The sequence below is a fragment of the Ursus arctos genome, unplaced genomic scaffold (genome assembly GCF_023065955.2).
Source record: "Ursus arctos isolate Adak ecotype North America unplaced genomic scaffold, UrsArc2.0 scaffold_24, whole genome shotgun sequence".
NCBI classification, from domain to species: Eukaryota; Metazoa; Chordata; class Mammalia; order Carnivora; family Ursidae; genus Ursus; species Ursus arctos.
The window spans coordinates 32,908,946-32,932,060 of NW_026622919.1; the positions used below are offsets into that span (position 1 = coordinate 32,908,946).

Below are 23,115 nucleotides of genomic sequence, written 5' to 3' on the forward strand. Positions count from 1 at the left end.
CTAGCTCCTATGTTGTATTAGTGATATACCCAATTTTTATTATATATATTAAATAGTTTATAGAGTGTGTTATTTAACCTCTAAAAGTTAGTTTCTCATTATTTTGTTTCATAGAAGTCTGTGATGAAACAAACCTTTGATTTACTGTATTCTAAATCTTTTAAGTAAATCTTATTTGATATCTTAATACAATAAAGCTATACTTTTGACAGCAAGCTTGACTCAGTTTAAGGATTGATTCTGAATATTGGAGATGGTATTAGAAAGGCTATAGAAAGAAAATAGAGAATTCTTAACATTTATTGAATTCATTTGTTCCTTAACATCTCCTATAGCTTATCTCCTTTTATAATTGTCAGTCCTAAAATACTGTCCTATCTTGTCTGGAAAGATTTTTATTGAATAAAGGCCTAAAAGCATGTGCTACTCTAAGCTATGTTAAATTCTCTACAACTGTATTTCAGGAGGGGCATCTGGGTGGCTCAGTCAATTTAAGTGTCTTGACTCCTGATTTTGGCTCAGGTCATGATCTCTCAGGGTGGTGAGATCAAGCCCCTCATCAGGCTCCATGCTCAGTGGGGAGTCTGCTTGAGATTCTCTTCATCTCCCTCTGCCCCTCCCCCTGCTCACGTGCACAGGCGTTCTCTCTGTCTCTCTCAAATAAATAAATCTTTAAAAATATATACATATTATTTTTAGGTAGAATGTTACTGTTATCATAGTAAAAGGAAAGAGATACAGTTAATGAAAAATATAAAAGTAATTTCAATTTGCTTTGGGCTTTGCAAAGCTTCCTGTTCATGGCTGTACCTAATCCTCTTCCAGTTTGTCTGTATTTAGCTTTATATCTGATTGAAACTATTCTGTAGTTAACCATTTGGCTATATGTGAAAGTTTCTTTTAGAAAAGGGGAGGTGTTATTACTGTTTCACAAAAGTATGTGTATACTATATAATTGGATAGTGATGAAATAACTGAGTTTTTAATCTGGCATCTTTTAAAAATCACAATTTTTTCTATTCTTATCATTTTTAAATATAGAAGGATGTGTAATGTAAATAATTTATATTTTAAAACTTGTTGTGACTTGATGCTCTTTTATTAACTACATTTAAATTCTTTGCATATCCCAATGTTTGTGAGAACCATTCAATAAAATAACAAGTTGTCTTTAGGCACTGCATTTGGTTTACTCATTTTTATTCTTCATAGAGCCCTATGCAGTAGCATTGGTCTTTTTAATGTTACTGCACACTAGTTTAACTACCTGTGTAAACAGTGTGGCAGTTTCCCTGCTTCTGTCAGAGGACAACTTAATATGAAAAACAGAGTTGTTTTATTCAGCCCTACACAGACTAGTAGTGTCTTTCAGGTTGGTGGTGGGGAGGGGGAGTGGGATCTTACACTTTTCCCCTATGAATAGTTATTTGAATATACGTACTTAAAATCTGTCCAGCCCTAACTTTGCTATATTACTTAGCAAACCATTGTTTTCTGCATAATTTGCACATCAAAGTCAGAGAGCATACCCTTCATTTCCTATCTAAGGTTACTTTAAGTATTAAAGCTATGTCAAAGTAGATGGAAAAACTGTTTTGAAAGTATTTATGTTAGAATCTAATAGTTCAAAAAAAAAAAACAGTTATTTAGGGTCTAACATGGTAAGATATAAAGCTACTTTTAAGAAATAAATGTTCATTTATAGAACAGAACCACTCTAACAGTTGTGGGTTTTTTGGGTTTTTTAAAAAGATTTTTATTTATTTATATGAGAGAGAGAGCATGAGCAGGGGTGGGGGCAGGGAGAAGCAGGCTCCCCAGGGAGCAGGGAGACGGATAGGGGATCATGACCTGAGCTGAAGGCACCCAGGTGCCCTATTCTAACAATTAATAGTAAAATGTATCCCTATTGACTAGGTAGCACCATGTTCTCATGGAAGAAAGTTTTTGTAGATTTGGGATTTTAGTTTTGGGAATAAATCTAGGGCATATTGGGAATAAAAATGGCATGTATGATATTCGGTAGCAGGTTCAGAAAATATCTTCTTGATGGCCTCTGTTTTAGCCTTAGTTTATAGAGTGCTTCTAGTGCTGGGCATTGGTGAATAGATTTAAAGATACATCCCTCTCAGAGATTTTATGAGCTAGCATATGCCTTCGTCATTCCCAAATCTACGTCTCTTAGGATTTTTTGTCTTAAATTTTAGGACAGATAAGTGTTAGCAGTATCACTTTCTGATGAATAAAGATGGCGTATTTCAAAGTACAAGATACTGTATTTTAGGATTATTAGTGCAACCACAACATCTCTATCCTATGTGGCTTTTACATTTGACATATTCATTTAGGAAATATGTATTGAGTAACTTTTACGTGCAAGGGGCTGTTCTAGGCATTTGGGATAATTCAGTGAACAAAGACAAGATACCCATCATTTAGGGGCTTATATTCTACTGAGAGTGACAGTCAGCTATGAACATAAGCAAGTTATAGAAGTATGTTAAAAGATAAGTGCTATGGATGGAAAAATAGAGCAGGGCAAGGGGGTTCAGTGTTGAGGCAGTTGGGCATTTTGCAGTTTTAAATAAGGATTCATACATAAGGTGACATTTAAACAAAAACTTTTAGGAAGTGAGGGAGATGGCCATGCTGATATTTGGAGAAAGAATGCTCCAAACAAAGGGAACAGCCAGCAGTGTATCTGGCCTATTTGAGGAACGTTAAGAAAGTTCTTGGAAGCAGAGTGAGAGAGGAAGGAGTAAAATAACGGAAGATGAAGTTGGAGAGAAAAAGAGGAGAAAGATCATGGAAAGCTTTGGTAGGATATTACAAGGGCTTTAGTTTTTATTCAGAATAAAACAGTCCTTGTAGGATTTTTGACCACGGTCTGACTACAAGCCTAGCTGCTGCTTTCTGGCAGCATGGGAAACTCAGCTTTACAAACCAGAGAGAACATGAATTTGGGAGTCAAAAAAGTGTCCGATACAAACGAAAATCAAATCATTCAGTATTCACACTCACCAAGCACCCTGGTCTTCAGATACAGAAAAGTCCTGATGCTTTCCAGGATTCTGGTGGTGCAGATCAGCTTGTTGTGGCTTCTTTCTTTTAACTTAGATTTCAACTTTCTCTGGTCTGTTGGTTTCTCTGGTCTTTCCAACTTTACTGTTGTTTCCTCTCTTGTTCTATTGTCCATCATTTTATTGGTTATTTTAGGAGAGTACAGAGAAACATGTTTATTAGTCACCATGTGAAACCATAAGGCTGATAACATAAAAGTAGATTTTTCCAACGTGATAAAAAAAAACCTCTAGCGTACTTGCGCTGAAACTTGCCATTATAAAACCTCTTGTCAGAATTAATAGTTATAATGTTACTTTTATGAAACACAAGTCAGGTCTTAAAAATTTTATAACTTTATCCACTCATGCAGTAGGAAAAGGATAATCACTTTCATTGTATAAATGTATAAATTGTATAAAATTTGTCTCACCATATAGTCCACATTTTGAGAGTTCTGTCCTGGAGCAGTTTCAGTTTAAAGAGTCCCTTTCAGAAAGTGAATGGATTTGAACAAGTTAATGCATTTGAGGATTTGCGAACAGAGTGGATTACCAAAAGATAGTATATTTTGGTGGAAAGAACATATAGAGAAGGAGGCCTAGATTTTAGCTTCATTTTTCTATTGCTAAATTTGAAGTATGATTTAGTAAGTCACATAACCTTTCTATGCTTCAGTTTCTTCATTTATAAAATGAAAGATTGCAGGTTAGATCATCTCTAAATAATTCTGAAAACTTTATGATTCTTAAGTCATATTGTATTTTTTTCTGCTTTTATAGAAAATAAATACAATTAATTTTCTGATTTTGTTTTTTTTTTAATGCAGGTTAATGGTGCAATGTAAGAAACCTTTAAAAGTTTCTGATGAATTAGTACAGCAATATCAAATTAAAAATCAGTATCTTTCAGCAATAGCATCTGATGCAGAGCAAGAATCTAAAATTGATCCATATGCATTTGTTGAAGGAGATGAGGAATTCCTTTTTCCTGATAAGAAAGATAGGCAAAGTAGTGAGAGAGAAGCTATAAAAAAACACAAGGTGAGTAAAAGAAATCAAAGTATGATGATTTGTAACACTGCATATAGTATCACACTTCTCATTGTTTTCTTTAAAATAGAACAGATTTAAAAAAAAAATTGAACAGATTTATCATTGGAACTTAGGAAAACTTTTTTATTTATTTCTTTTTTCTTTTCTTTTTTTTTTTTTGAGAGAAAGAAGGACCAGGGTAGGGGGAGGGCTGAGAGAGAGGGAGAGAGAGAATCTTCTTTTTCTTTTTTCTTTGTTTTTAAAGATTTTATTTATTTTTTAGAGAGAGAGGACGAGAGCAGGGAGGGAGGGGCAGAGGGAGAGGAAAAAGCGGACTCCCTGATGAGCAGGGAAGCCTGATGCAGGACTCCACCCCAGGACCCTGAGATCATGACTTGAGCTGAAGACAGACGCTTAACCAATGAGCTGCCCAGGTGCCCCAAAAGAGAATCTTTTGTAGGCTCCATGCCCAGCACAGAGCCCAACATGGGGCTCAAGCTCATGACCCTGAGATCACGCCTGAGCCAGGATCAAGAGTTGGATGCTTAACTGACTGAGCCACCCACGTGCCCCAGGAAAACTTTTTTTTTTTAATAGGTGAATCAGGCACATTATACAAAGTTTAAGAGCTTGTGTAGACTTTATAGCTGGTCTCTAATAATGAAAAGATTGTTACTGTTTAAGAGTTTTTGGATTAGAGAAAGAGTATACTAACTTCTGTGACATTGAAATCAGAGCATTTAGATAGACATTATTTTGATACTGAGTTAAAATATGCTATCGGTGAATTGCCAGTTTTCAAAAATACAATAAAATACACAATGCTGAGTTTATAAAATACATGCTATTTTAAAATGTGAGTTAAGGGGCACCTGGGTGGCTCAGCTGTTAAGCATCTGCCTTTGGCTCAGGTCATGATCCCAGGGTCCTGGGATTGAGCCCTGCATTGGGCTCCCTGCTCGGCAGGAAGCCTGCTTCTCCCTCGCACACTCCCCTTGCTTGTGTTCCCTCTCTCGCTGTCTCTCTCTGTCAAATAAATAAATAAAATCTTTAAAAAAATTTTTTAAAAATGTGAGTTAAGAACTTATAGTGTCCCTTGAAGTAGTATATTTAGTGTAGGATATAGAAGTATTGATTAAATTTTAAAAATCCAGTTTTAGAGGATCTGTTAAACACAAGATAACTCTCTTAGATAAAAGTGTTGCCTTAAATACAAAATATGAAAATTAAAAGCTATAAAATTGTGAAAAGGACCCAATAATAAGTTTAATACAGAGAATTCATTTCACAAAGTTTTTAGCCTTACTACATGCCCCAGTACTTGAAATTTTGTCCTTTTGTAAATATGTAAACAGTAGTAGCTGGGAAGGCTGGAGGTACTATAGAAAGAACATGGACTTTGGAAATTGACAGATTTATGTTGGAATCCCAGCTCCACTATTTATTTATCAGATATATTTCCTGGGTTATCTTTAATAGTATTTTTTGTCTGTAAGTTGAGCATAGTACTTACTTACCATATAGGTTAATTGTGGGAATTAGTATGTCTGTAGAACACCTAGCAGGATGCTTGACAGTTACTCAATAGTTGGAAGATTTTGTTTATTTAAATTATATATTTCAATCTAATATGTAATACTGTTTTCAGGTAGAAGATGGGCCATCTAGTGTAACAGTGTTATCACATGAGGAAGATGCTATGTCATTATTTAGTCCCTCTATCAAGCAAGGTAAAACTTCTATTTCCTAATCAAAATATTGCATTGTAGAATTATTACTACAAACTAATTTGATACTATTGGACTTACAGTGTTCCTTTTTGCATAATTCATATGTTTCATAGAGAGGTACCTATCTTAAAATGTTGGATTTATTGTTTATTTTGTATTGGGAGAAGCAAGTTGAGGTGATAGAAATTCTGTTTTCAATTGTTGGAACTTTCTCACAAATAAAAATAGTTCTCATCTGTAAGATAAGATTTAAAGAGATCATCGCCTAAGGTCCCTCTCAGATCTGAAAACTTATAAATTAGGCGTGACTATAATTTTGTTGTCCTTTTCTCTCTCACTCAAATTAGAAGAACTGTTGCTTAAATGATTAATTTAACAAATATTTATCAAGCAGGTGTTATATGTAGGCACAGTTCTTGTCACTGAGGCCAAGGCTCCACTTTGAAAGTATCTGACAAGTGCTTGTGCTTGGAATAGACAGATATAGCACGTTATTTCTTTTACAAAATCTATTTAACTTTTGATGAAGTCAAAGGAAGTTGTCCTTCTGTAGGTGTTTTTTTAAGGACAAAGTTTTGTTTTAATATTTGAAATAGAGTCAGGCTCTGTGCAACTAAAAATAAGAATAAGGAAGAAATGGTCTTTCATGAAGTAAATTCAGTTGATAATTCTGAGTAGCTTGATTAGTTAGCAATTTAGGTTAACAACTGATAAGTTAATTATCATTTTGATAATTCTGAGCAGCTTGATAATTTAACAGTTTGGGTTCTTTGGGCTATTTACCTGCCGTAGGATATAGAGAATACATAATCTCTATTTTGTGCTTTCTCAAAATATGGACCACGTACCACATTCTGGAGCATCTTTTGAATGGAGCTTGGAAATCTTGTTTTTTAATAAGTACCCTAGATGATTTTTCACACCAAATTTCAGAATTACTGCTCCAGTGAATTTTTACAACTGACATGCAGGGGCACTTGGAAAGTGGCTTTTATCTTTCTGAAAATGAGGAGTATTTCAAGTCATTTGCTATTGCAAGGATGCTTCAGAAGGTTATATAACAAACTGCAAACTTTTTTGTGTGTATGGGAATGTAAGAGGAGTTTAACTTCCATTGGTATTTGTATTTTTCTCTCAAGTAATCATATATTTTTTCCCCTACAATTGGGGGGGGGGAAGGAAAAAGGAAAATAAAATTCTAGAACTAAAATGAAGCTTAACCAAAAGGTAATATTTATTGTGTACTTAAGTGCCTACCACTGGACAAAGTGCTTTAGCTATGTCCTTTCATGATTAATTCTTGCCATTACTAAGGTACAGAGAGGTTAAGTAACTTGCTCAGGGTCGTTCTATTAGTGTTAGAGTTGGGAATTCAAATTAATAATAGTCCTTGGGACTCAAGAACCAGAGCACTTAGTCATCAGACTATGCTTGTTTTACACTTCAGGAAGATAGAAAAATAAAAATGTGTGTGTGTGTGGCGTGTGTGTGTGTGTGTCTACTGTTGTCCTAAGAGTGTCTGTCTTTTTATTTAATATATATAATAAGAGTACTTAGCCATGTTTTGGATTACATAGCCTTTGATGAGCTTCCTGGAGAAGTTACTACTGTTTATTTGAAAAAAATTTTAGATTTTAATCAAATCACAGTTTCTTATTGCATAATACTCTTGTAAGTTTAAAGTTAGATATCTAGTTTAAATAAATAGAATAATACTTATTTGGTCAGTAGTAGAATTTTTAATTTTGTTTTTCTGATTGACTTATATAGATGCCCCACGCCCTGCTAGTCATGCCCGTCCTCCATCAACCAGTTTGATTTATGACTCAGACCTGGCTGTCTCTTACACTGACCTTGATAATCTCTTCAATTCTGATGAAGATGAACTAACAGTGAGTATTCTGTTAATGGTTAAGGTTATAATTTCTTTCCTTGATTTTATATAGACTTACTTTTCAGAAGTGATGTGTGACTTGAATAGTACGTTTTAGCCCTGAAAAATAGGAAATATTTTGGAATAAAATTTTATTAATTGTTTTCTTTTTTTTAAACTTGAGCAATCTTGGCATAGTGTCACCTATGAACTGAGGGCTTTTTTCTTTACTTTTTTTTTATATTTGAAGGGTATGTGTGATTAAGTTTAATTTCTACCATATGTTCTTTTTCTGCAGTCTTTAGGAAGCAGAATTATTTTCCTGTTCTTTGATCTCTCATTTGAGAAATGACCCTGGAATTGACTCACATACATAAAATAATAAATAATTTACATTAAAATTGTATGCCTTGTCGATTTATTAAGGAATACTACTTCTTTTGAATATGTTTGGCCTTATAACCATTATTAGACATGAAAGAGGCAGAAAAAGAAATATTTAACTTTGAACATCCATTTGCAGAGAAAGGTGATTATAAAAGAAAGCTTAAAATGCGATTTACTAGAACGTCAAGTCTCTAGCAAATTAATGAACTGAGTGCTGCATTATCATAAAAGGGAATTACATTTTCATCTGCATAAAGGTAGCTTGGTAACATCTATAGTACATTTGGTCGTTCTTCTATATAATATATACTTTTAATTCTTTATATTGTATATATGATACACACACACTGCATACATATATTTATGTATATATGTATATACACATACATGCACATTTGGTGTCTTCATTTAAGTGACATAAGGCAGATCTAGCTATACATAAACTTACATCCTGTATCCCTGAACACTTGGTACTTTTATGCTTTCTCTCCGTTACCATTCATGTATTAGCTGTGGCTCTTGTGAGGTAAAAAGGTTGTAATTAGAACTCAGTCTACATATTTATGACAAAGTGGCTAACAGGAGGTTTGGAACCAAGTTGTCAGGTCTAAAAACATTGGTGACGGATTGGAGATGATAAAATGATTTGATCAATGTATTAAAACTAATTTTTAGTTAGGTGTCCTGTTACTTTTTATATGAGATATTTCTGAAGTTTGTGCTCTCTTTTACATGTTGTAGCATTTTTGTAAGGGTAAGGAGATTACTAAACAAGGTAAAAGTGTAAATTAGATTTCAGAGGGGTGATTGATTATATAGGAAACTTCAATGTATTTTATTTAAGGGGACAAATGCTTTATGAGTATCTTTTACTAAGAATCAGTTCTGATATTACAAATCCTTCTTATTGCAGATTTCCTTATTTTTTCTTTTTTAAAAATTTAATAGGCTTTAAGTGGTAGGTTATTTTTGCTTCTGTGTGATCTGAAAGTATTGGTCCTGTGTTTTAGAGGAGCTTTTCCCTCTGTTAATTTGCAGGATTATCAAATAAACAGAGAAATTAATCTGGGTTCATTGATTGCTTAAAAAGTGTTTTACCTCTTTATAAATTGTTTCTAATAACTAATATTTGGCTCTAGCACAACCAGAATAATATATTTGATGAATGGGTTTGACCTTCAAGTTATATCTTAATGATTACCATCTCGGATCACATTAGACTTAAAATTTCAGATAAATAATGTGTTTTTGTTTTTGTTAATAGCCTGGATCTAAAAAGTCAGCAAATGGAACAGATGATAAATCCAGCAGTAAGGAATCCAAGACAGGAAATCTGGACCCTCTATCTTGCATAAGTAAGCTTCCCAAATCTGCTGCAGATAAATCTGCAAATTTTTAATCTGAATAAAATTCCCTACCCCTTTCTTTTAAACACAGATTAACTTCTTTTTAGTCTTATGTTAAAATGTGTGTTTTATTAAATATAGGCACTGCAGATCTTCATAAAATGTATCCTACACCACCATCGTTGGAACAGCATATTATGGGATTTTCCCCAATGAACATGAGTAATAAAGAATATGGTAGTATGGATATAACACCTGGAGGAACTATTCTAGAAGGAAATAGTTCTAGTATAGGAACACAGTTCAAAATTGAGGTCGATGAAGGATTCTGTAGCCCAAAACCTTCCGAAATTAAAGTAAGTATTTTAATTTTCTTGAGAAATAATTCACTTCTAATATATATGTATATATTTTAGAAAGGGGGAGGCTGGGGAGAGGCAGAAGGAGGGGGAGATAGAGGATCTTAAGCAGGCTCCACAGGCTCCACAGGCTCCTCCACTGGGTGTGGAGCCTGATGTGGGGCTCAGTCTCACAGCCCTGAGATCATGACTTGAGCCAAAATCAGGAGTCAGACACCCAACCAGCTGAGCCACTCAGGCGCCCGTCCAATATTCTTATAGATTCAGTTTGTTGCTATATTAAAAAGTCTGTTCATGGTGATTCTCATTTTGTAGTTAATAGATTTGAAGACTAAATAGTGGTAACACTAGTAAGAATGCATTTAAGAACACTTGGGCTGCTTCTATAATTTGACTATTGTAGATAATGCTGCTGCTATAAACATAGGGGTGCATGTATCCCTTTGAATTAGTGTTTTTGTAATTTTTTAAAAAAGGTTTTATTTATTTATTCGACAGAGACAGAACACAAGCAGGGGAGTGGCAGGCAGAGGGAGAGGGAGAAGCAGACTTGCTGCTGAGCAGGGAGCCCAACTCAGGGCTCTATCCCAGGACCCTGGGATCATGACCTGAGCTGAAGGCAGCCGGTTAACCAACTGAGACACTCAGGCGCCCCATTTAACTTTTGAGTAAATATCCAGCAGTGCAATTATTGGACTTTAGGGTAGTTCTATTTTTAACTTTTTTAGGAATCTTCACTGTTTTCCACAGTGACTGCATCAGTTTGCATTCCAACCAGCAGTGCAAGAGGGTTCTTTTTTTTCCACCAACTCCTGTTATTTCTTGTGTTTTTGACCATTCTTACAAGTGTGAGGTGATCTTATTGTAGTTTGGTTTTTTGTTTGTTTTTTTTAGTTTTTTTCACTTTAAGTAAACTCCATGCCATACATGGGGCTCAAACTCATGATTCTGAGATCAAGAGTTGCATGTTCTACCAGCTGAGCCAGGCAGACACCCCTCTCATTGTAGGTTTAATTTGCATAACCCTGATGATGAGCGATGTTGAGCAGATGAAGGGTTAAAGATATGTACACACACATACACACACACACGCGCACACACAAATATTATTCAGCCATAAAAAAAAGAATGAAATCTCACCATTTGCAATGACATGGATGGAGCTAGAGTGTAATGCTAAGCAAAATAAGTCAGACAGAAAAAGACAACCATATGCTTTCACTTATATGTGGAATTTAAGAAACAAAGGGGAAATAAGCAAAGATAAAAAAAAGACAAACCCAAGAAATACTCTTGACTATAAAGGATAAACTGATGCTTACCAGAGGGGAAGTTGGTAGGGGGATGGATGAAATAGGTGATGTAGATTAAGGAGTGCACTTGGTGATGAGCACTGGGTGATATACAGAATTGTTGAATCACTGTATTATATACCTGAAACTAACATAGCACTGTATGTTAATTAACTGGAATTAAAATAGAATGAATGCCTTTAAGAATAGAATTATATTGGGGACCTGGCTGGCGCAGTCAGTAGAGCATGTGACTCTTGGTTTCAGGGTTGAGAGTTGAAGCCCTACTTTGGGCATGGAGCCTACTTAAAAAAAAGCAAAAAAACAAAAAAAACAGAATTATATTTACATTTTACTATTTTGTTTAAAGAGAGGACAAAAAAGGGTAGAGTTAGTTTGGCTTTTTTCCCCTGGAAGATAAGGTGCTGAAAGTCATGGTCTTTGTATTGTAGGATTTTTCTTACGTCTATAAGCCTGAAAATTGTCAAGTCCTGGTTGGATGTTCCATGTTTGCACCTCTAAAAAGTCTACCAAGCCAATGTCTGCCTCCTATCAAATTGCCAGAAGAGTGTGTTTACCGTCAGAGTTGGACTGTTGGAAAATTGGAATTGCTTCCTTCAGGGCCTGCAGTGCCATTCATCAAAGAGGGGTATGGTTTAGATTTATGTTACTGGTATAGCGTAGGTGTGTTTACGTAGCTTTAATTTTTTTTGAAAGAAGTCCTGCTTTGCTAGTACTTAGAAAAAAGATACTGGTTTTTGAAAATTCTAAAAATTGTTTTTTGAGCAATAAATTATAATGGTATTAGTTGCGTATGGATAAACTATTGCAAAACTTAAAACCATTATGCTTTGATTATTTGTCTTCATTTGGGGGTGTTGTCTTTGGAAGCCCCTTTTATTTTGCTGTAAAATTCTAAATCCCATTTGTGTATTTGCCATATCACACACTTTTCATATTTTAATATCTCTGAAACTGGGATGTTTTATTATTGGTAGCATCATAAAATTGCCATTGTCCCTTATTACATGTAAACATCTCTAAAATCAGGATTTTTTTTTAACAGTGACATCCTAGCATCAGTGAAATATGGTTATTTGTAGTACAAGAAATATGGATAGTAAATGTGGATGTCTAAGTGTGGATAAGTGTCAACAGATTTTATTTACAATTTTGGAACTAGTTGGTTGGTCCCACAGTCTATGACAGTCACCTAGAGTGGATATAATAACCAGAAATAATATTTTAATTATACTTGTAAATTTTGCACTAATTGTGCTTTCATATTTTTCAGTGTTACTGAAAAATACTGGGACATTTTTAGTTCTATTTCATATTATTAATATGTTCCTTTATGTATGTGTTTAATTTTCTTTTACCCTGGTGACACTAGTGATGGAAGTACTATTGATCAAGAATATGGTCCTGCTTATACACCTCAAACTCATACTTCTTTTGGGATGCCTCCTAGCAGCGCACCTCCTAGTAACAGTGGAGCAGGAATTCTTCCTTCTCCATCTACGCCTAGGTTTCCGACTCCAAGGACTCCAAGGACTCCAAGGACTCCTCGAGCTGGTGGACCTGCTAGTGCTCAAGGTTCAGTCAAATATGAAAATTCAGACTTGTATTCACCAGCTTCCACCCCATCCACATGCAGACCCCTTAATTCTGTTGAACCTGCAACTGTTCCCTCTATCCCTGAAGCACACAGTCTTTATGTAAACCTCATTCTTTCAGAATCAGTTATGAATTTGTTTAAAGACTGTAACTTTGATAGTTGCTGTATCTGTGTCTGCAACATGAATATCAAGGGTGCCGATGTTGGAGTTTACATTCCAGATCCAATGCAGGAAGCACAGTATAGGTGTACCTGCGGCTTCAGTGCAGTCATGAACAGAAAATTTGGAAACAATTCAGGATTATTTCTTGAAGATGAACTAGATATCATAGGACGCAACACAGAGTGTGGCAAAGAAGCAGAAAAACGTTTTGAAGCTCTCAGGGCTACTTCTGCTGAACATGTTAATGGAGGACTAAAGGAATCTGAAAAATTTCCTGATGAGTTGATATTATTGCTACAAGATCAGTGCACTAATTTATTTTCACCCTTTGGAGCAGCAGACCAAGACCCTTTTCCCAGGATTGGTGTAATTAGTAATTGGGTGCGTGTTGAAGAGCGGGACTGTTGCAATGACTGCTACCTTGCCTTAGAACATGGGCGTCAATTCATGGATAACATGTCAGGAGGAAAAGTTGATGAAGCACTTGTGAAAAGTTCATGCTTACACCCCTGGTCCAAGAGAAATGGTAAGCATCCTAATGGAATCATTTTTCTGTTTATTTTCCTTGGTTGTAGGACTACTTTTCTTTCTTAGGAAACAGTATTAAAGGCAGTTTTCCATGTAGCTAATAGAAACATTGAAATTTGTACTTAAAACTCCTCTAAGAAAGACATTTTTAAACGGAGAATTTCCTGCAGTTTAGTTTAATTTCACCAATAAAAGTATGGTTATTGTAAGTCTGTAATTATGTACTTACGTAGGAGTATAAAAGGCACTTTGCAGATGTTAATTAGCAGAAAATTGCTAGTTGTCTGCTTTATTCAACATTCTTTCACTCGTTAAATATTTACTGAGCACCTGATATGTGCCACACGCTGTTCCTTTATCAAGTACAGCATTAAATGAAGCAAACATACTTCCTGCACTTTTTGAGCCTATAATTTAGTAGAGAAGACATAAACAAAAAAATGTAAGTAATTATATAATGTTAGGTAGTGACAATTGCTTTGAAGATAAAGAAAGGTGAAAGGAGTGGAAAAAGACAGGAGTGTACTATTTTAGATGTATGGTTAGAGAAGATACTACTGAGGCATATGAGCAAAAAACTGCATAAACTGGGGGAATGGAGCTATGTGGCTAACCAAGGGAAGAGTGTTTCAGACAGTGCAAAGACCCTGAGGGAGTAGTGTGGTTAATGTGTTTGAGGAACAGTAAGGAGATATTGTTGCTGGAATGAATTGGGTGATGGAAGATTGGTCAGACATGAAATCTAAGAGCTGGCCAAACATCAGAATCATGTGGGGTGTTATGGACCATGTAAGACCAGTTTATTCTAAGACTGATGGGAAGGTATGGGCCAGTTTTGAAGAAAGAAATAACATGATCTTTTTTATGTTTATTTTTTAAAAGATCACTGTGGCTGTTGTGTTGTGGATGGTGAAGGTAAGAGTAGAAGCAGATAGTTAGGAGGCAATTACAGTGGTCCAGGTGAAAGATGATGGTAATTTAGACAAGATTGGAAGCAACAGAGATATGAGTAGTGGGTTCTAGGTAGTTTTGGGAAATAGAACCTGCAGGATTTGCTGATACATACAAGAAAAGATGAGGCCTCAAGAATAGCTGGAGCAACAGGATGAATTGATGGCTGTAATTATAGAGGAGGGAAACGTTGGGGGAGGAGGTCAAGTACACATTTGGAGATGACAGTTTTAAATTCAGAGGAGTGGTTGGGGTTGTAGATTAAAATTTTCTAGTGTACGTTATCAGTATTAAAATCTATGGAGCTGGGGCGCCTGGGTGGCACAGCGGTTAAGCGTCTGCCTTCGGCTCAGGGCGTGATCCTGGCATTATGGGATCGAGCTCCCCCACATCAGGCTCTTCCGCTATGAGCCTGCTTCTTCCTCTCCCACTCCCCCTGCTTCTCTCTCTCTCTGTCGAATGAATAAATAAAATCTTTAAAAAAAATAAAAATAAAAAAAAATAAAAATAAAATCTATGGAGCTGGATCAAACAACCTAGAGAATGACTAGAGAGAAGTCCAAGGATGGAACTGACATTTAGAGGTGGAGAAGAAAGGGAGGATCCAGGATAGGAAAACGAGGAGGTGGGAGGAAAACCAAGAGAGTATGGTGTCCTGGAAGCCAAGTATAGGAAATGTTTGAAGGAGAGAATGGTCATCAGTGTCATATAATGTTAGACATATACATGTCATATACTTGTATAGAGTTCTAAAGATCTAATGTGTTAATCCGTATTAAGTGCTTAGCACAGTGCTTGGAACATAGTACTGAACTAATATAAGCTGCCATTTTTATTAAAATAATTGATTAGTTTTCTTTCAGGCACAATCAATCTAATACTTTTTAAAAGATGTCTCAATATACCACTAACTTTTCTAACTTTTGGTTATTATACAGAAAATTAGCCTCCTTCAAAATGTAGTTTTGGTTAAGGATCTTTTCTAGGGTGATGTGTGCCATATAATAACTTTTAGTTGGTCCTTGTGTCATTCGCTAATTTAGTCAGTTTTTGGACACATGCAAAACAATGTGCTTGGTATTCTAGGAGATATAAAAGATATCCGACCTTTAAATTGCTTACGCAGTACTCAGAGAACCAAAACTATAACGCAGGGTTGAAAGAAGTAAAAACACCGTAAATGCCCATTGACAGGAGAATGGATAAATGATTATGATAGTACATATAGAATGTTGCGGAGTTCTAAACATGAATAAACTACATATAACAAACAGATGAATCTTAGTATTGAGAGGAAGGAGAGTGGGAACAAATCCTAGAAGGTTATATATGGTAAGTTACCTTTCTGTAAAGTTTTAAAACAAGCAAAACTAAATATTTTTTAGATGCACATAAAATTCAGAATAGTGGTTAATTTTTAAAAGCTGAAGGGAGGGTTAGGAGAGGGAGAAGCTCTAATAAGATTATTGTGGTGATGTTCTAGTTCTTGGGTTGTGAGATCATAGTTGTCCATAATGTTATTAAAGAAAATTTGTGATATAGGAGGGCAGTACATGGACCAATGGTTAATATTTTTGTTCATGACATAGTTGATGATTCATGGAACTCCTTATACTCAAGAACCAAGTTAAAAAAGAAAAAGGTAGAAATAAATGTCGTAGATGTTCAAAAAAGGCAGGATTGTTTTTAGCCATAGGTAGTAGTTAAGAACATATGTTATAGAGGCAGACTACTTGAGTTTAAAACATGGCTTTATCACTATATATTATGACATTGGGGAGGTTATTTAATCTCTCTGTCCCTCAATTTTCTTAAATTGTGTCAATAATAGTATTTACCCCAAATAGTGTTGAGAGGATCGGTGTTCTGTGTAACAGAGAGAGCGGTGCCTGGCACAAAGTAAGAACTCAAATATTAGCAATTGGTAATCGTAGTAATAGCAGCAGCAGTAGCAGTAGTGGTACTCTATTTCTGTTACTTGTTTTTAAGAACCAACTCATCTTGAAAGTTCTCATCATAATGTAATTATGTATGGTGATGTATGTTGACTGGACTTACTGTGGTGATCATTTTGCAATATATACAAATATTAAATCATTACATTGTGCACCTAAAACTAATGTTATGCCAATTTTACCTCGATAAAAAATTAAAAAAGAACCAACTTATGCCAGTTGTACCTCAAAAAAAGGACCAGCTTATCTGCCAAATAGAAAACATTGAGCCTCAACATTTTTGTGTAACAGTAAACATTGATATAAACAGGAAACTTTACAGCCATAAAGATAAATTTCAACCTAATAACTTGTATTAAAATAATTCAAAACAGAGGTGCCTGGCTGGCTCAGTCAAAAGAGTATGCCACTCTTGATCTTGGGGTCATGAATTCAAGCCCTACAGTAGCTGTAGAGATTACTTAAATAAATATTTTAAAAAATAATAATTCAAAGGACACTTGGGTGGCTCAGTTAAGCGTCTGACTCTTGATTTTAGCTCAGGTCTTGATCCTCGGGGTCATGAGGTTAAGCCCCGTGTTAGTCTCCGTGCAGGGCATGGAGCCTACTTTAAAATAATAATAAATAATAATAATAATAATTAAAAAAAAGAGCAATTCCTTTACGTTTCACTTTTTAAATTTCAATATAAAAACAAATAATGTGGGGTGCCAGGGTGGCTCAGTCAGGTAAGCATCTGCCTTTGGCTTGGGTCATGATCTCAGGGTTCTGGGATTGAGCTCCATGTCAGGCTCCCTGCTCAGTGGGGAGTCTGCTTCTCCCTCTGCTCCCTCCAGCTTGTGTGCGTGCATGCTCACTTGCTCTCAAATAAATAAATAAAATCTTTAAAATAAAACCAAAAACAATGCTGTAAAACCTAAATATGCAATATTGGAATACTTTCATTAAATTATAGCAGCATCATGAAAGAAAGATCCTACATTATTACCTTTGCCCTAATTGTTTCCTCTGCCTGGCACACCTTTCTCCCATGTATTTACAAGGGTAAAACTGTCTTGTCTCCTTTAAATCTTCTCAGATATTGGGGTGCCTGGGTGGCTTGGTCAGTTAAGCATCCAACTCTTGATCTCACCTCAGGTCTTGATTTTGCGTTTGTGAGCTCAAGCCCCACATTGGGCTCCATGCTCGGCAGGAAACCTACTTAAAAAAACCCAAAATCTAGGATGTCATTTTATCAGTATAAAATTGCAAACCCCTCTTCGTGTTCTCTATCCTGCTTTTTTTGCTTTTATCTATATAGTGTGTGGATTGCCTTCTAACATAGTGTATTATTTATTGAATCATTATTGTCTCTCCATTAAATTTACCCAGTGCAAGTTCTGTATAAATGCTAGGGTTTTTGTCTGTTTTGTTGGTATATCCCAGATAGTTAGAACAGTGCCTGGCATATAGTAGATGTCCAAGGTGTTAAAATATTTGTTTGAAAGAATTAAAAGCGTATAAGCTATAGTTTGTATATTTTAATGGTAACGTTTGTTTTTTTTCAAGATAGGGAAAACTTTATTCTAGTTACGAAAAAATACATATTTGCTAAAAAGAATGAATCTAGATGATGCAGAAAAGTAGAAGTAAAAATTGCCCATCTTTCTGCCCGTTCACACCATTATAGCACTCCAAGATCACTCTTCCAACAGTTTTATTGACGTACCATACAATTCGCTCATTTAAAGTGTACAGTTGAATGGTTTTTAGTGAAGACATACCTTAGAGACATTGTGGGTCTGGTCCCAGACTACCGCAGTAAAGTGAATATCACAATTAAGTGAGTCAAATGAACTTTTTGGTTTCCCAATGCACATGAAAGTTACGTTTACACTACACTCTAGTTTTATTAAATGTGCGATAGCATTATGTCTAAAAAATATACATACCTTAATTTTAAAATACTTTATTGCTAAAAAATGCTAACCATTATCTGAGCTTTCAGCAAGTCATACTCTTTTAGCTGGTTGCCTCAGTGTTGATGGCTGCTGACTGATGAGGATGGTGGTTGCTGAAGACTGGTGTGGCTGTGGCAGTTTCTTAAAATGAGACAACAGTGAAGTTTGCCACATTGATTGATTCTTTCATGAACAATTTCTCTAGAATGAGGTCCTGTTTGATAGCATTTTACCCACAGTGGAATTTCTTTCACAATTGGAGTCAGTCCTCTCAAATTCTCCTGCTGCTTTATCAACTAAGTTTATGAATATTCTGAATCCTTTGTTGACATTTCAACAATTCACAACATCTTCACTGGAAGTAGATTTCATCTCAAGAATAAGAAGCAGCTTCTCATCCATTAAAGTTTTATCATGAGATGGAAGCAGTTCAGTCACATCTACTTCTAATTCTAGTTCTCTCACTATTTCCACCACATTTTCACTGAAATTTTGAATCCCTCAAAGTCATTCATGACGGTCGCAATCAGCTTCTTCCAAATTCCTGTTAATATTGATATTTTGACCTCTTCCCATGAATACAAATGTTCCTAAATGGCATCTAGAATAGTGAATCACTTCCAGAAGCTTTCCAAATTAGTTTGCCCAGATCCATCAAAGGAATCACTATCTATGGCAGCTACAGCATTATGAAATGTATTTCTTAAATAGTAAGACTTGAAGGTTGAAATTGCTCCTTGATTGTGTTAGCAGGCATGAAAACAGCATTAATCTCATTAATCTCATTGTACATCACCATCAGAGCTCTGGGGTGACCAATAAGCAGTCATATTTTGAGGAGATTGGGCGTGTGTAGGGTGGTATGGCCATAGACTGAGCAGTCATATTTTGAAAGGATCTTTTTCTGAGCATTAAAGCTCAGCAGTGGACTTAAAATATTCAGTAAAGCATGATATAAACAGATGTGCTGTCATCCAGGTTTTGTTGTTCCATTTATAAAGCAGGGGCAGAGTAGATTTAGCATAATTCTAAGGGCCCTAGGAATTTCAGAATGGTAAATGAGCAATGGCTTCAACTTAATGTCACCAGCTGCATTAGCCCCTAGCTTTGGAGCTAGGCATTAACTTATTTAGCTGTGAAAACCCCTGGATGATGTCTTTTTCCAATAGAAGGTGGTTTTGTCTGCATTGAAAAGTCTGTTAAAATAGTGTAGCCATCTTCATTAATGATCTTAGCTTAATCTTCTGGATAAGTTGCAGCAGGTTCTGTATCAGCACTTATTGCTTCACCTTGCACTTTGATGTTATAGAGATGGCTTCTTTGCTTAAACTTCATGAACCAACCTCTCCTAGCTTCAGACTTTTCTTCTGCAGTTTCCTCACTTGTCTCAGCCCTCACAGAATTGAAAAGAGGTCTTGCTCTGAATTAGGTTTTGGCTTAAGAAAATGTTCTGTTCTATCCAGACCACTAAAACTTTCTCCATATTAGCAGACAGGCTGTTTCACTTTTCTTATCTTCTGTGTGTGCACTGGAGTAGCACTTGTAATTTTCTTTGAGAACTTTTCCTTTGCATTCACAGCTTGGTCATTTGGCGCAAGGGGCCTAGCTTTCAGCCTGTGTGGGCTTTCAGCATGCCTTCCTCACTAAGCTTAATCTCTTATAGCTTTTGATTTAAAGTACAATTCTTCCATTCACTTGAACACTTAAAGAGACCCCAGCAAGTTTATTAGTGGGCCAAATTTCAGTATTGTTGTGTCTCAGAGCAAAGAGGCCCAAGGAGAGGGAGAGAGAGATAGGAGAACAGCCAGTTGTGGAGCAGTCAGAACATACAACATTTATTAAGTATGCCATCTTATATGAGCATGGTTTGTGGTGTCTACCAAAATTTATAATAGTAACATCAAAGATCACTAATGTTCACAGATCACCATAACAAATATAGTAATAAAGAAAAACTTTAAAATATTGGGAGAATTACCAAAATGTGACACAGAGACATTGGGAAAATGATACTAATAGACTTGCTCGTTGCAAGGTTGCCACAAACTATCAACCTGTAAAAAAAAAAAAATGCAGTTATTTTTGAAACAGAATAAAGTGAGGTATGCCTGTATATACAGAATTGTGTAGCCATCACCACAGTCAATTTTAGAGCATTTTCATCACCATGAAAAGAAATCCCATGCCTGTTAGGGCTCACTTCCTATTCCCTCCAAATCCTTCCTCTCAATGCCAGTCAACTACATTCTCTCCATATAGATTTTTTTTGACATTTCATAAATAGAATCCTACACCATATGGTCTTTTTGATTGGTGTCTTTCACTTAGCATTCTCAAAGTTCATCCATGTAGCACGCTTTAGTACTTAATTGCTTTTTATTGCCAAATAATACTCTGTTGTATTGGGTATACCACACTTCATTTATCCATTCATCTGTTGATGGACATTTCGGTTGTTTCCACTCTGGCTATTATGAATAATGCTGGTGTGAACATTTGTGTACAAGTTTTTATGTGAACATATGTTTTCATTACTCATGGGTGGACTTGCTGGGCTATAGAACTCTCTTTCCCCTTTTGAGGAATTGCCAGACTGTTTTCCAAAGTAGCTGCACGGTTTTATATTCCCACCAGCAATGTGTGAAGGTTCTCCTTTCTCCACATCTTCATTAACAGTTGTCATATTGTCTTTTTGATTATAGTCATCGTAGTGAGTATGAAGTGTCATCTCATTGTGGTTTTGATTTGTATTTCCCTAATGGTTTTTCACCTACTTATTGTCCATTTGTAGATCTTTGGAGAAATGTCTTTTCAAAACCTTTATCCCGTTTTTAAATTAGACTTTTTTGTTTTCATCATTGAGTTTTAAGTTCTTCATATGTTCTGGATACAAATCCCTCGTCAGATATATGATTTGCAGATATTTTCTCCTATTCTCTGGGTTGTCTTTTCACTTTCTCGATGGTATCCTTTGAAGCAGAAAAGTTTTTAATTTTAATGAAGTTCAGCATACTTACTCTCTTGTTGCTTGTGCTTTTGGTGTCATATCTAAAAAGGCTTTGCCTCACCCTAAGTAAGTCCTATTTTTTTCTAGGAGTTTTATAGTTACAGCACTATTTAGGTATATAATCCATTCTGAATTAACTTTTGTATAAAGTATAAGGAAGGGGTCCAGCTTTATTCTTCTGCATGTGGTTATCCAACTGTCTTAGAACTGTTTGATTTGTTAAAAAGATTATCTTTCCCCATTAAATTGTCTTGACACCCTGTCAAAAATAAATTGACTATAAATTGAGATTTCTGGATGTTCAGTTCTATTCTGATCTGTCTATCCTTCATGATGATCACTCTTTAAAATAATTTATAACCTTTTAATCATTGCTTTGCAACCAGATTTCAGCTTAAATAGAGACCTGGTACCTGTTGCTGTATATGGTTACTCTTTTTCATGTCAGTCTCCCCCACAAGATAATAAGATCCCTCAAGACGCGAATGAGAATTTATTTACACAGTAGTGCCCACAGCTAGAATAATACTGGGCCATAACAGGTGTTCAATAAATATATTTCTGAGAAGAATGGAAAAGTATTTGAGAATCTTTCTGAATTAAAATCTAAATAACAAATTCCTGAGCTAAACCCAGGTCAGAATTTCTCAGAATTTCTGCATATATGTCCTTAAAAAGTTCCCCATGTGATTATGATAAACAGCCCTAGCCAATAGCAACTTTTTCTAGACTTCATTTTATGTGAATATTCAGATATGAATACACATAATTGTATTTTATACTATTTGTGTAAAATATTTCCTATAGATACATAACTGGCTTTGATTTACCAGTGTGTAAGTCTTTAGTCCATTTCAGATAGCTCTGTTGTTACTTAGTGACTACATATTCTATTATGTATAAGGTAGTTTACTTATTTTTTTTTTAGAGGGAGAGCGGGGTAGGGGCAGAGGAGAGAATTTTTTTTTTTTTTTTAAGATTTTATTTACTTTTTGAAAGAGAGAGAAGGAGCAGGGGGAGGGGCAGAGGAAGAGGGAAAAGCAGACTCCCCACTGAGCAGGGAGCCAGATGTGAGGCTTGATCCCAGGATTCCTTAGGACTCTGAGATCATGACCTGAGCCAAAGGCAGAAACTTAACCAACTGAGCCACCCAGGCGCCTGGGAAAGAGAGAATCTTAAGGAGGCTCCACACCCAGTGCAGAGCGCAATGTGGGGCTTGATCTCAGAACCCTGAGATCATGACCTGAGCCAAAATCAAGAGTTGGATGCCGAATCAACTGAGCCATGCAGGCAACCCCGTAGTAGGTTATTTAAACATAATAGTTATTAAGCAGTATATCTGAAATTAAATTACGTATAATTCTGCACACTATTTAGATCTAGGGAATGAAAGCAGAAGTATTAAATTAGGCAGTAATAATAATTAAAGTTGAGTGATTTAGGGGCACCTGGTTGGCTCAGTCATAAGCGTCTGCCTTTAGCTCAGGTCATGATCCCAGGGTCCTGGGATTGAGCCCTTTAGTCGGGCTCCCTCCTCAGTAGGGGAGGCTGCTTTTCCCTCTCCTTCTCCTCATGTGCTCTCTCTCTCTCTCTTGTTTGCTCACTCTAGCTCTCAAATAAGTAAAATCTTTTTTTTTTTTAAAAGTTGAATGATTTAATGTACAAGTGTTCAAACATGTTTAATGGTACAACTGAATGTACTGGGGGCACAGATTAATTATATCAGTAAAATTTAGTGAATTTTTTTAAAAAGCCATTTGACATTTAAGAGCAGCATCTTTCATACCTATTCTGATAGTTGGTTGGTAATGCAAGTCATAATATTATAATCTATAAATCTGTGAATCTAGGTTTATAAAGTATTTATGGATA

At 35.7% G+C, this 23,115-nt stretch overlaps 1 protein-coding gene and 1 long non-coding RNA gene across 3 annotated transcripts in view; one reads left to right on the forward strand and one right to left on the reverse strand.

Moving 5' to 3' along the window:
• The window catches only part of MED13 (mediator complex subunit 13), a 270,369-nt gene that overhangs the window by 223,679 nt on the left and 23,575 nt on the right, over nucleotides 1–23,115 (forward strand). For both annotated transcript variants that reach the window (XM_048223687.2, XM_026517486.4), the window contains 7 exons: nucleotides 3,890–4,103; nucleotides 5,743–5,824; nucleotides 7,595–7,716; nucleotides 9,349–9,439; nucleotides 9,572–9,786; nucleotides 11,534–11,730; nucleotides 12,475–13,388. In XM_048223687.2, the coding sequence (XP_048079644.1) occupies nucleotides 3,890–4,103; nucleotides 5,743–5,824; nucleotides 7,595–7,716; nucleotides 9,349–9,439; nucleotides 9,572–9,786; nucleotides 11,534–11,730; nucleotides 12,475–13,388 (1,835 nt within the window). The remainder of the gene's footprint in view (nucleotides 1–3,889; nucleotides 4,104–5,742; nucleotides 5,825–7,594; nucleotides 7,717–9,348; nucleotides 9,440–9,571; nucleotides 9,787–11,533; nucleotides 11,731–12,474; nucleotides 13,389–23,115) is intronic.
• Nucleotides 17,802–23,115, reverse strand: part of LOC130544719 (uncharacterized) — a 40,084-nt gene continuing 34,770 nt past the window's right edge. Inside the window, exon 4 of the long non-coding RNA XR_008961243.1 lies at nucleotides 17,802–20,290. This is a non-coding gene — a long non-coding RNA (uncharacterized LOC130544719). The remainder of the gene's footprint in view (nucleotides 20,291–23,115) is intronic.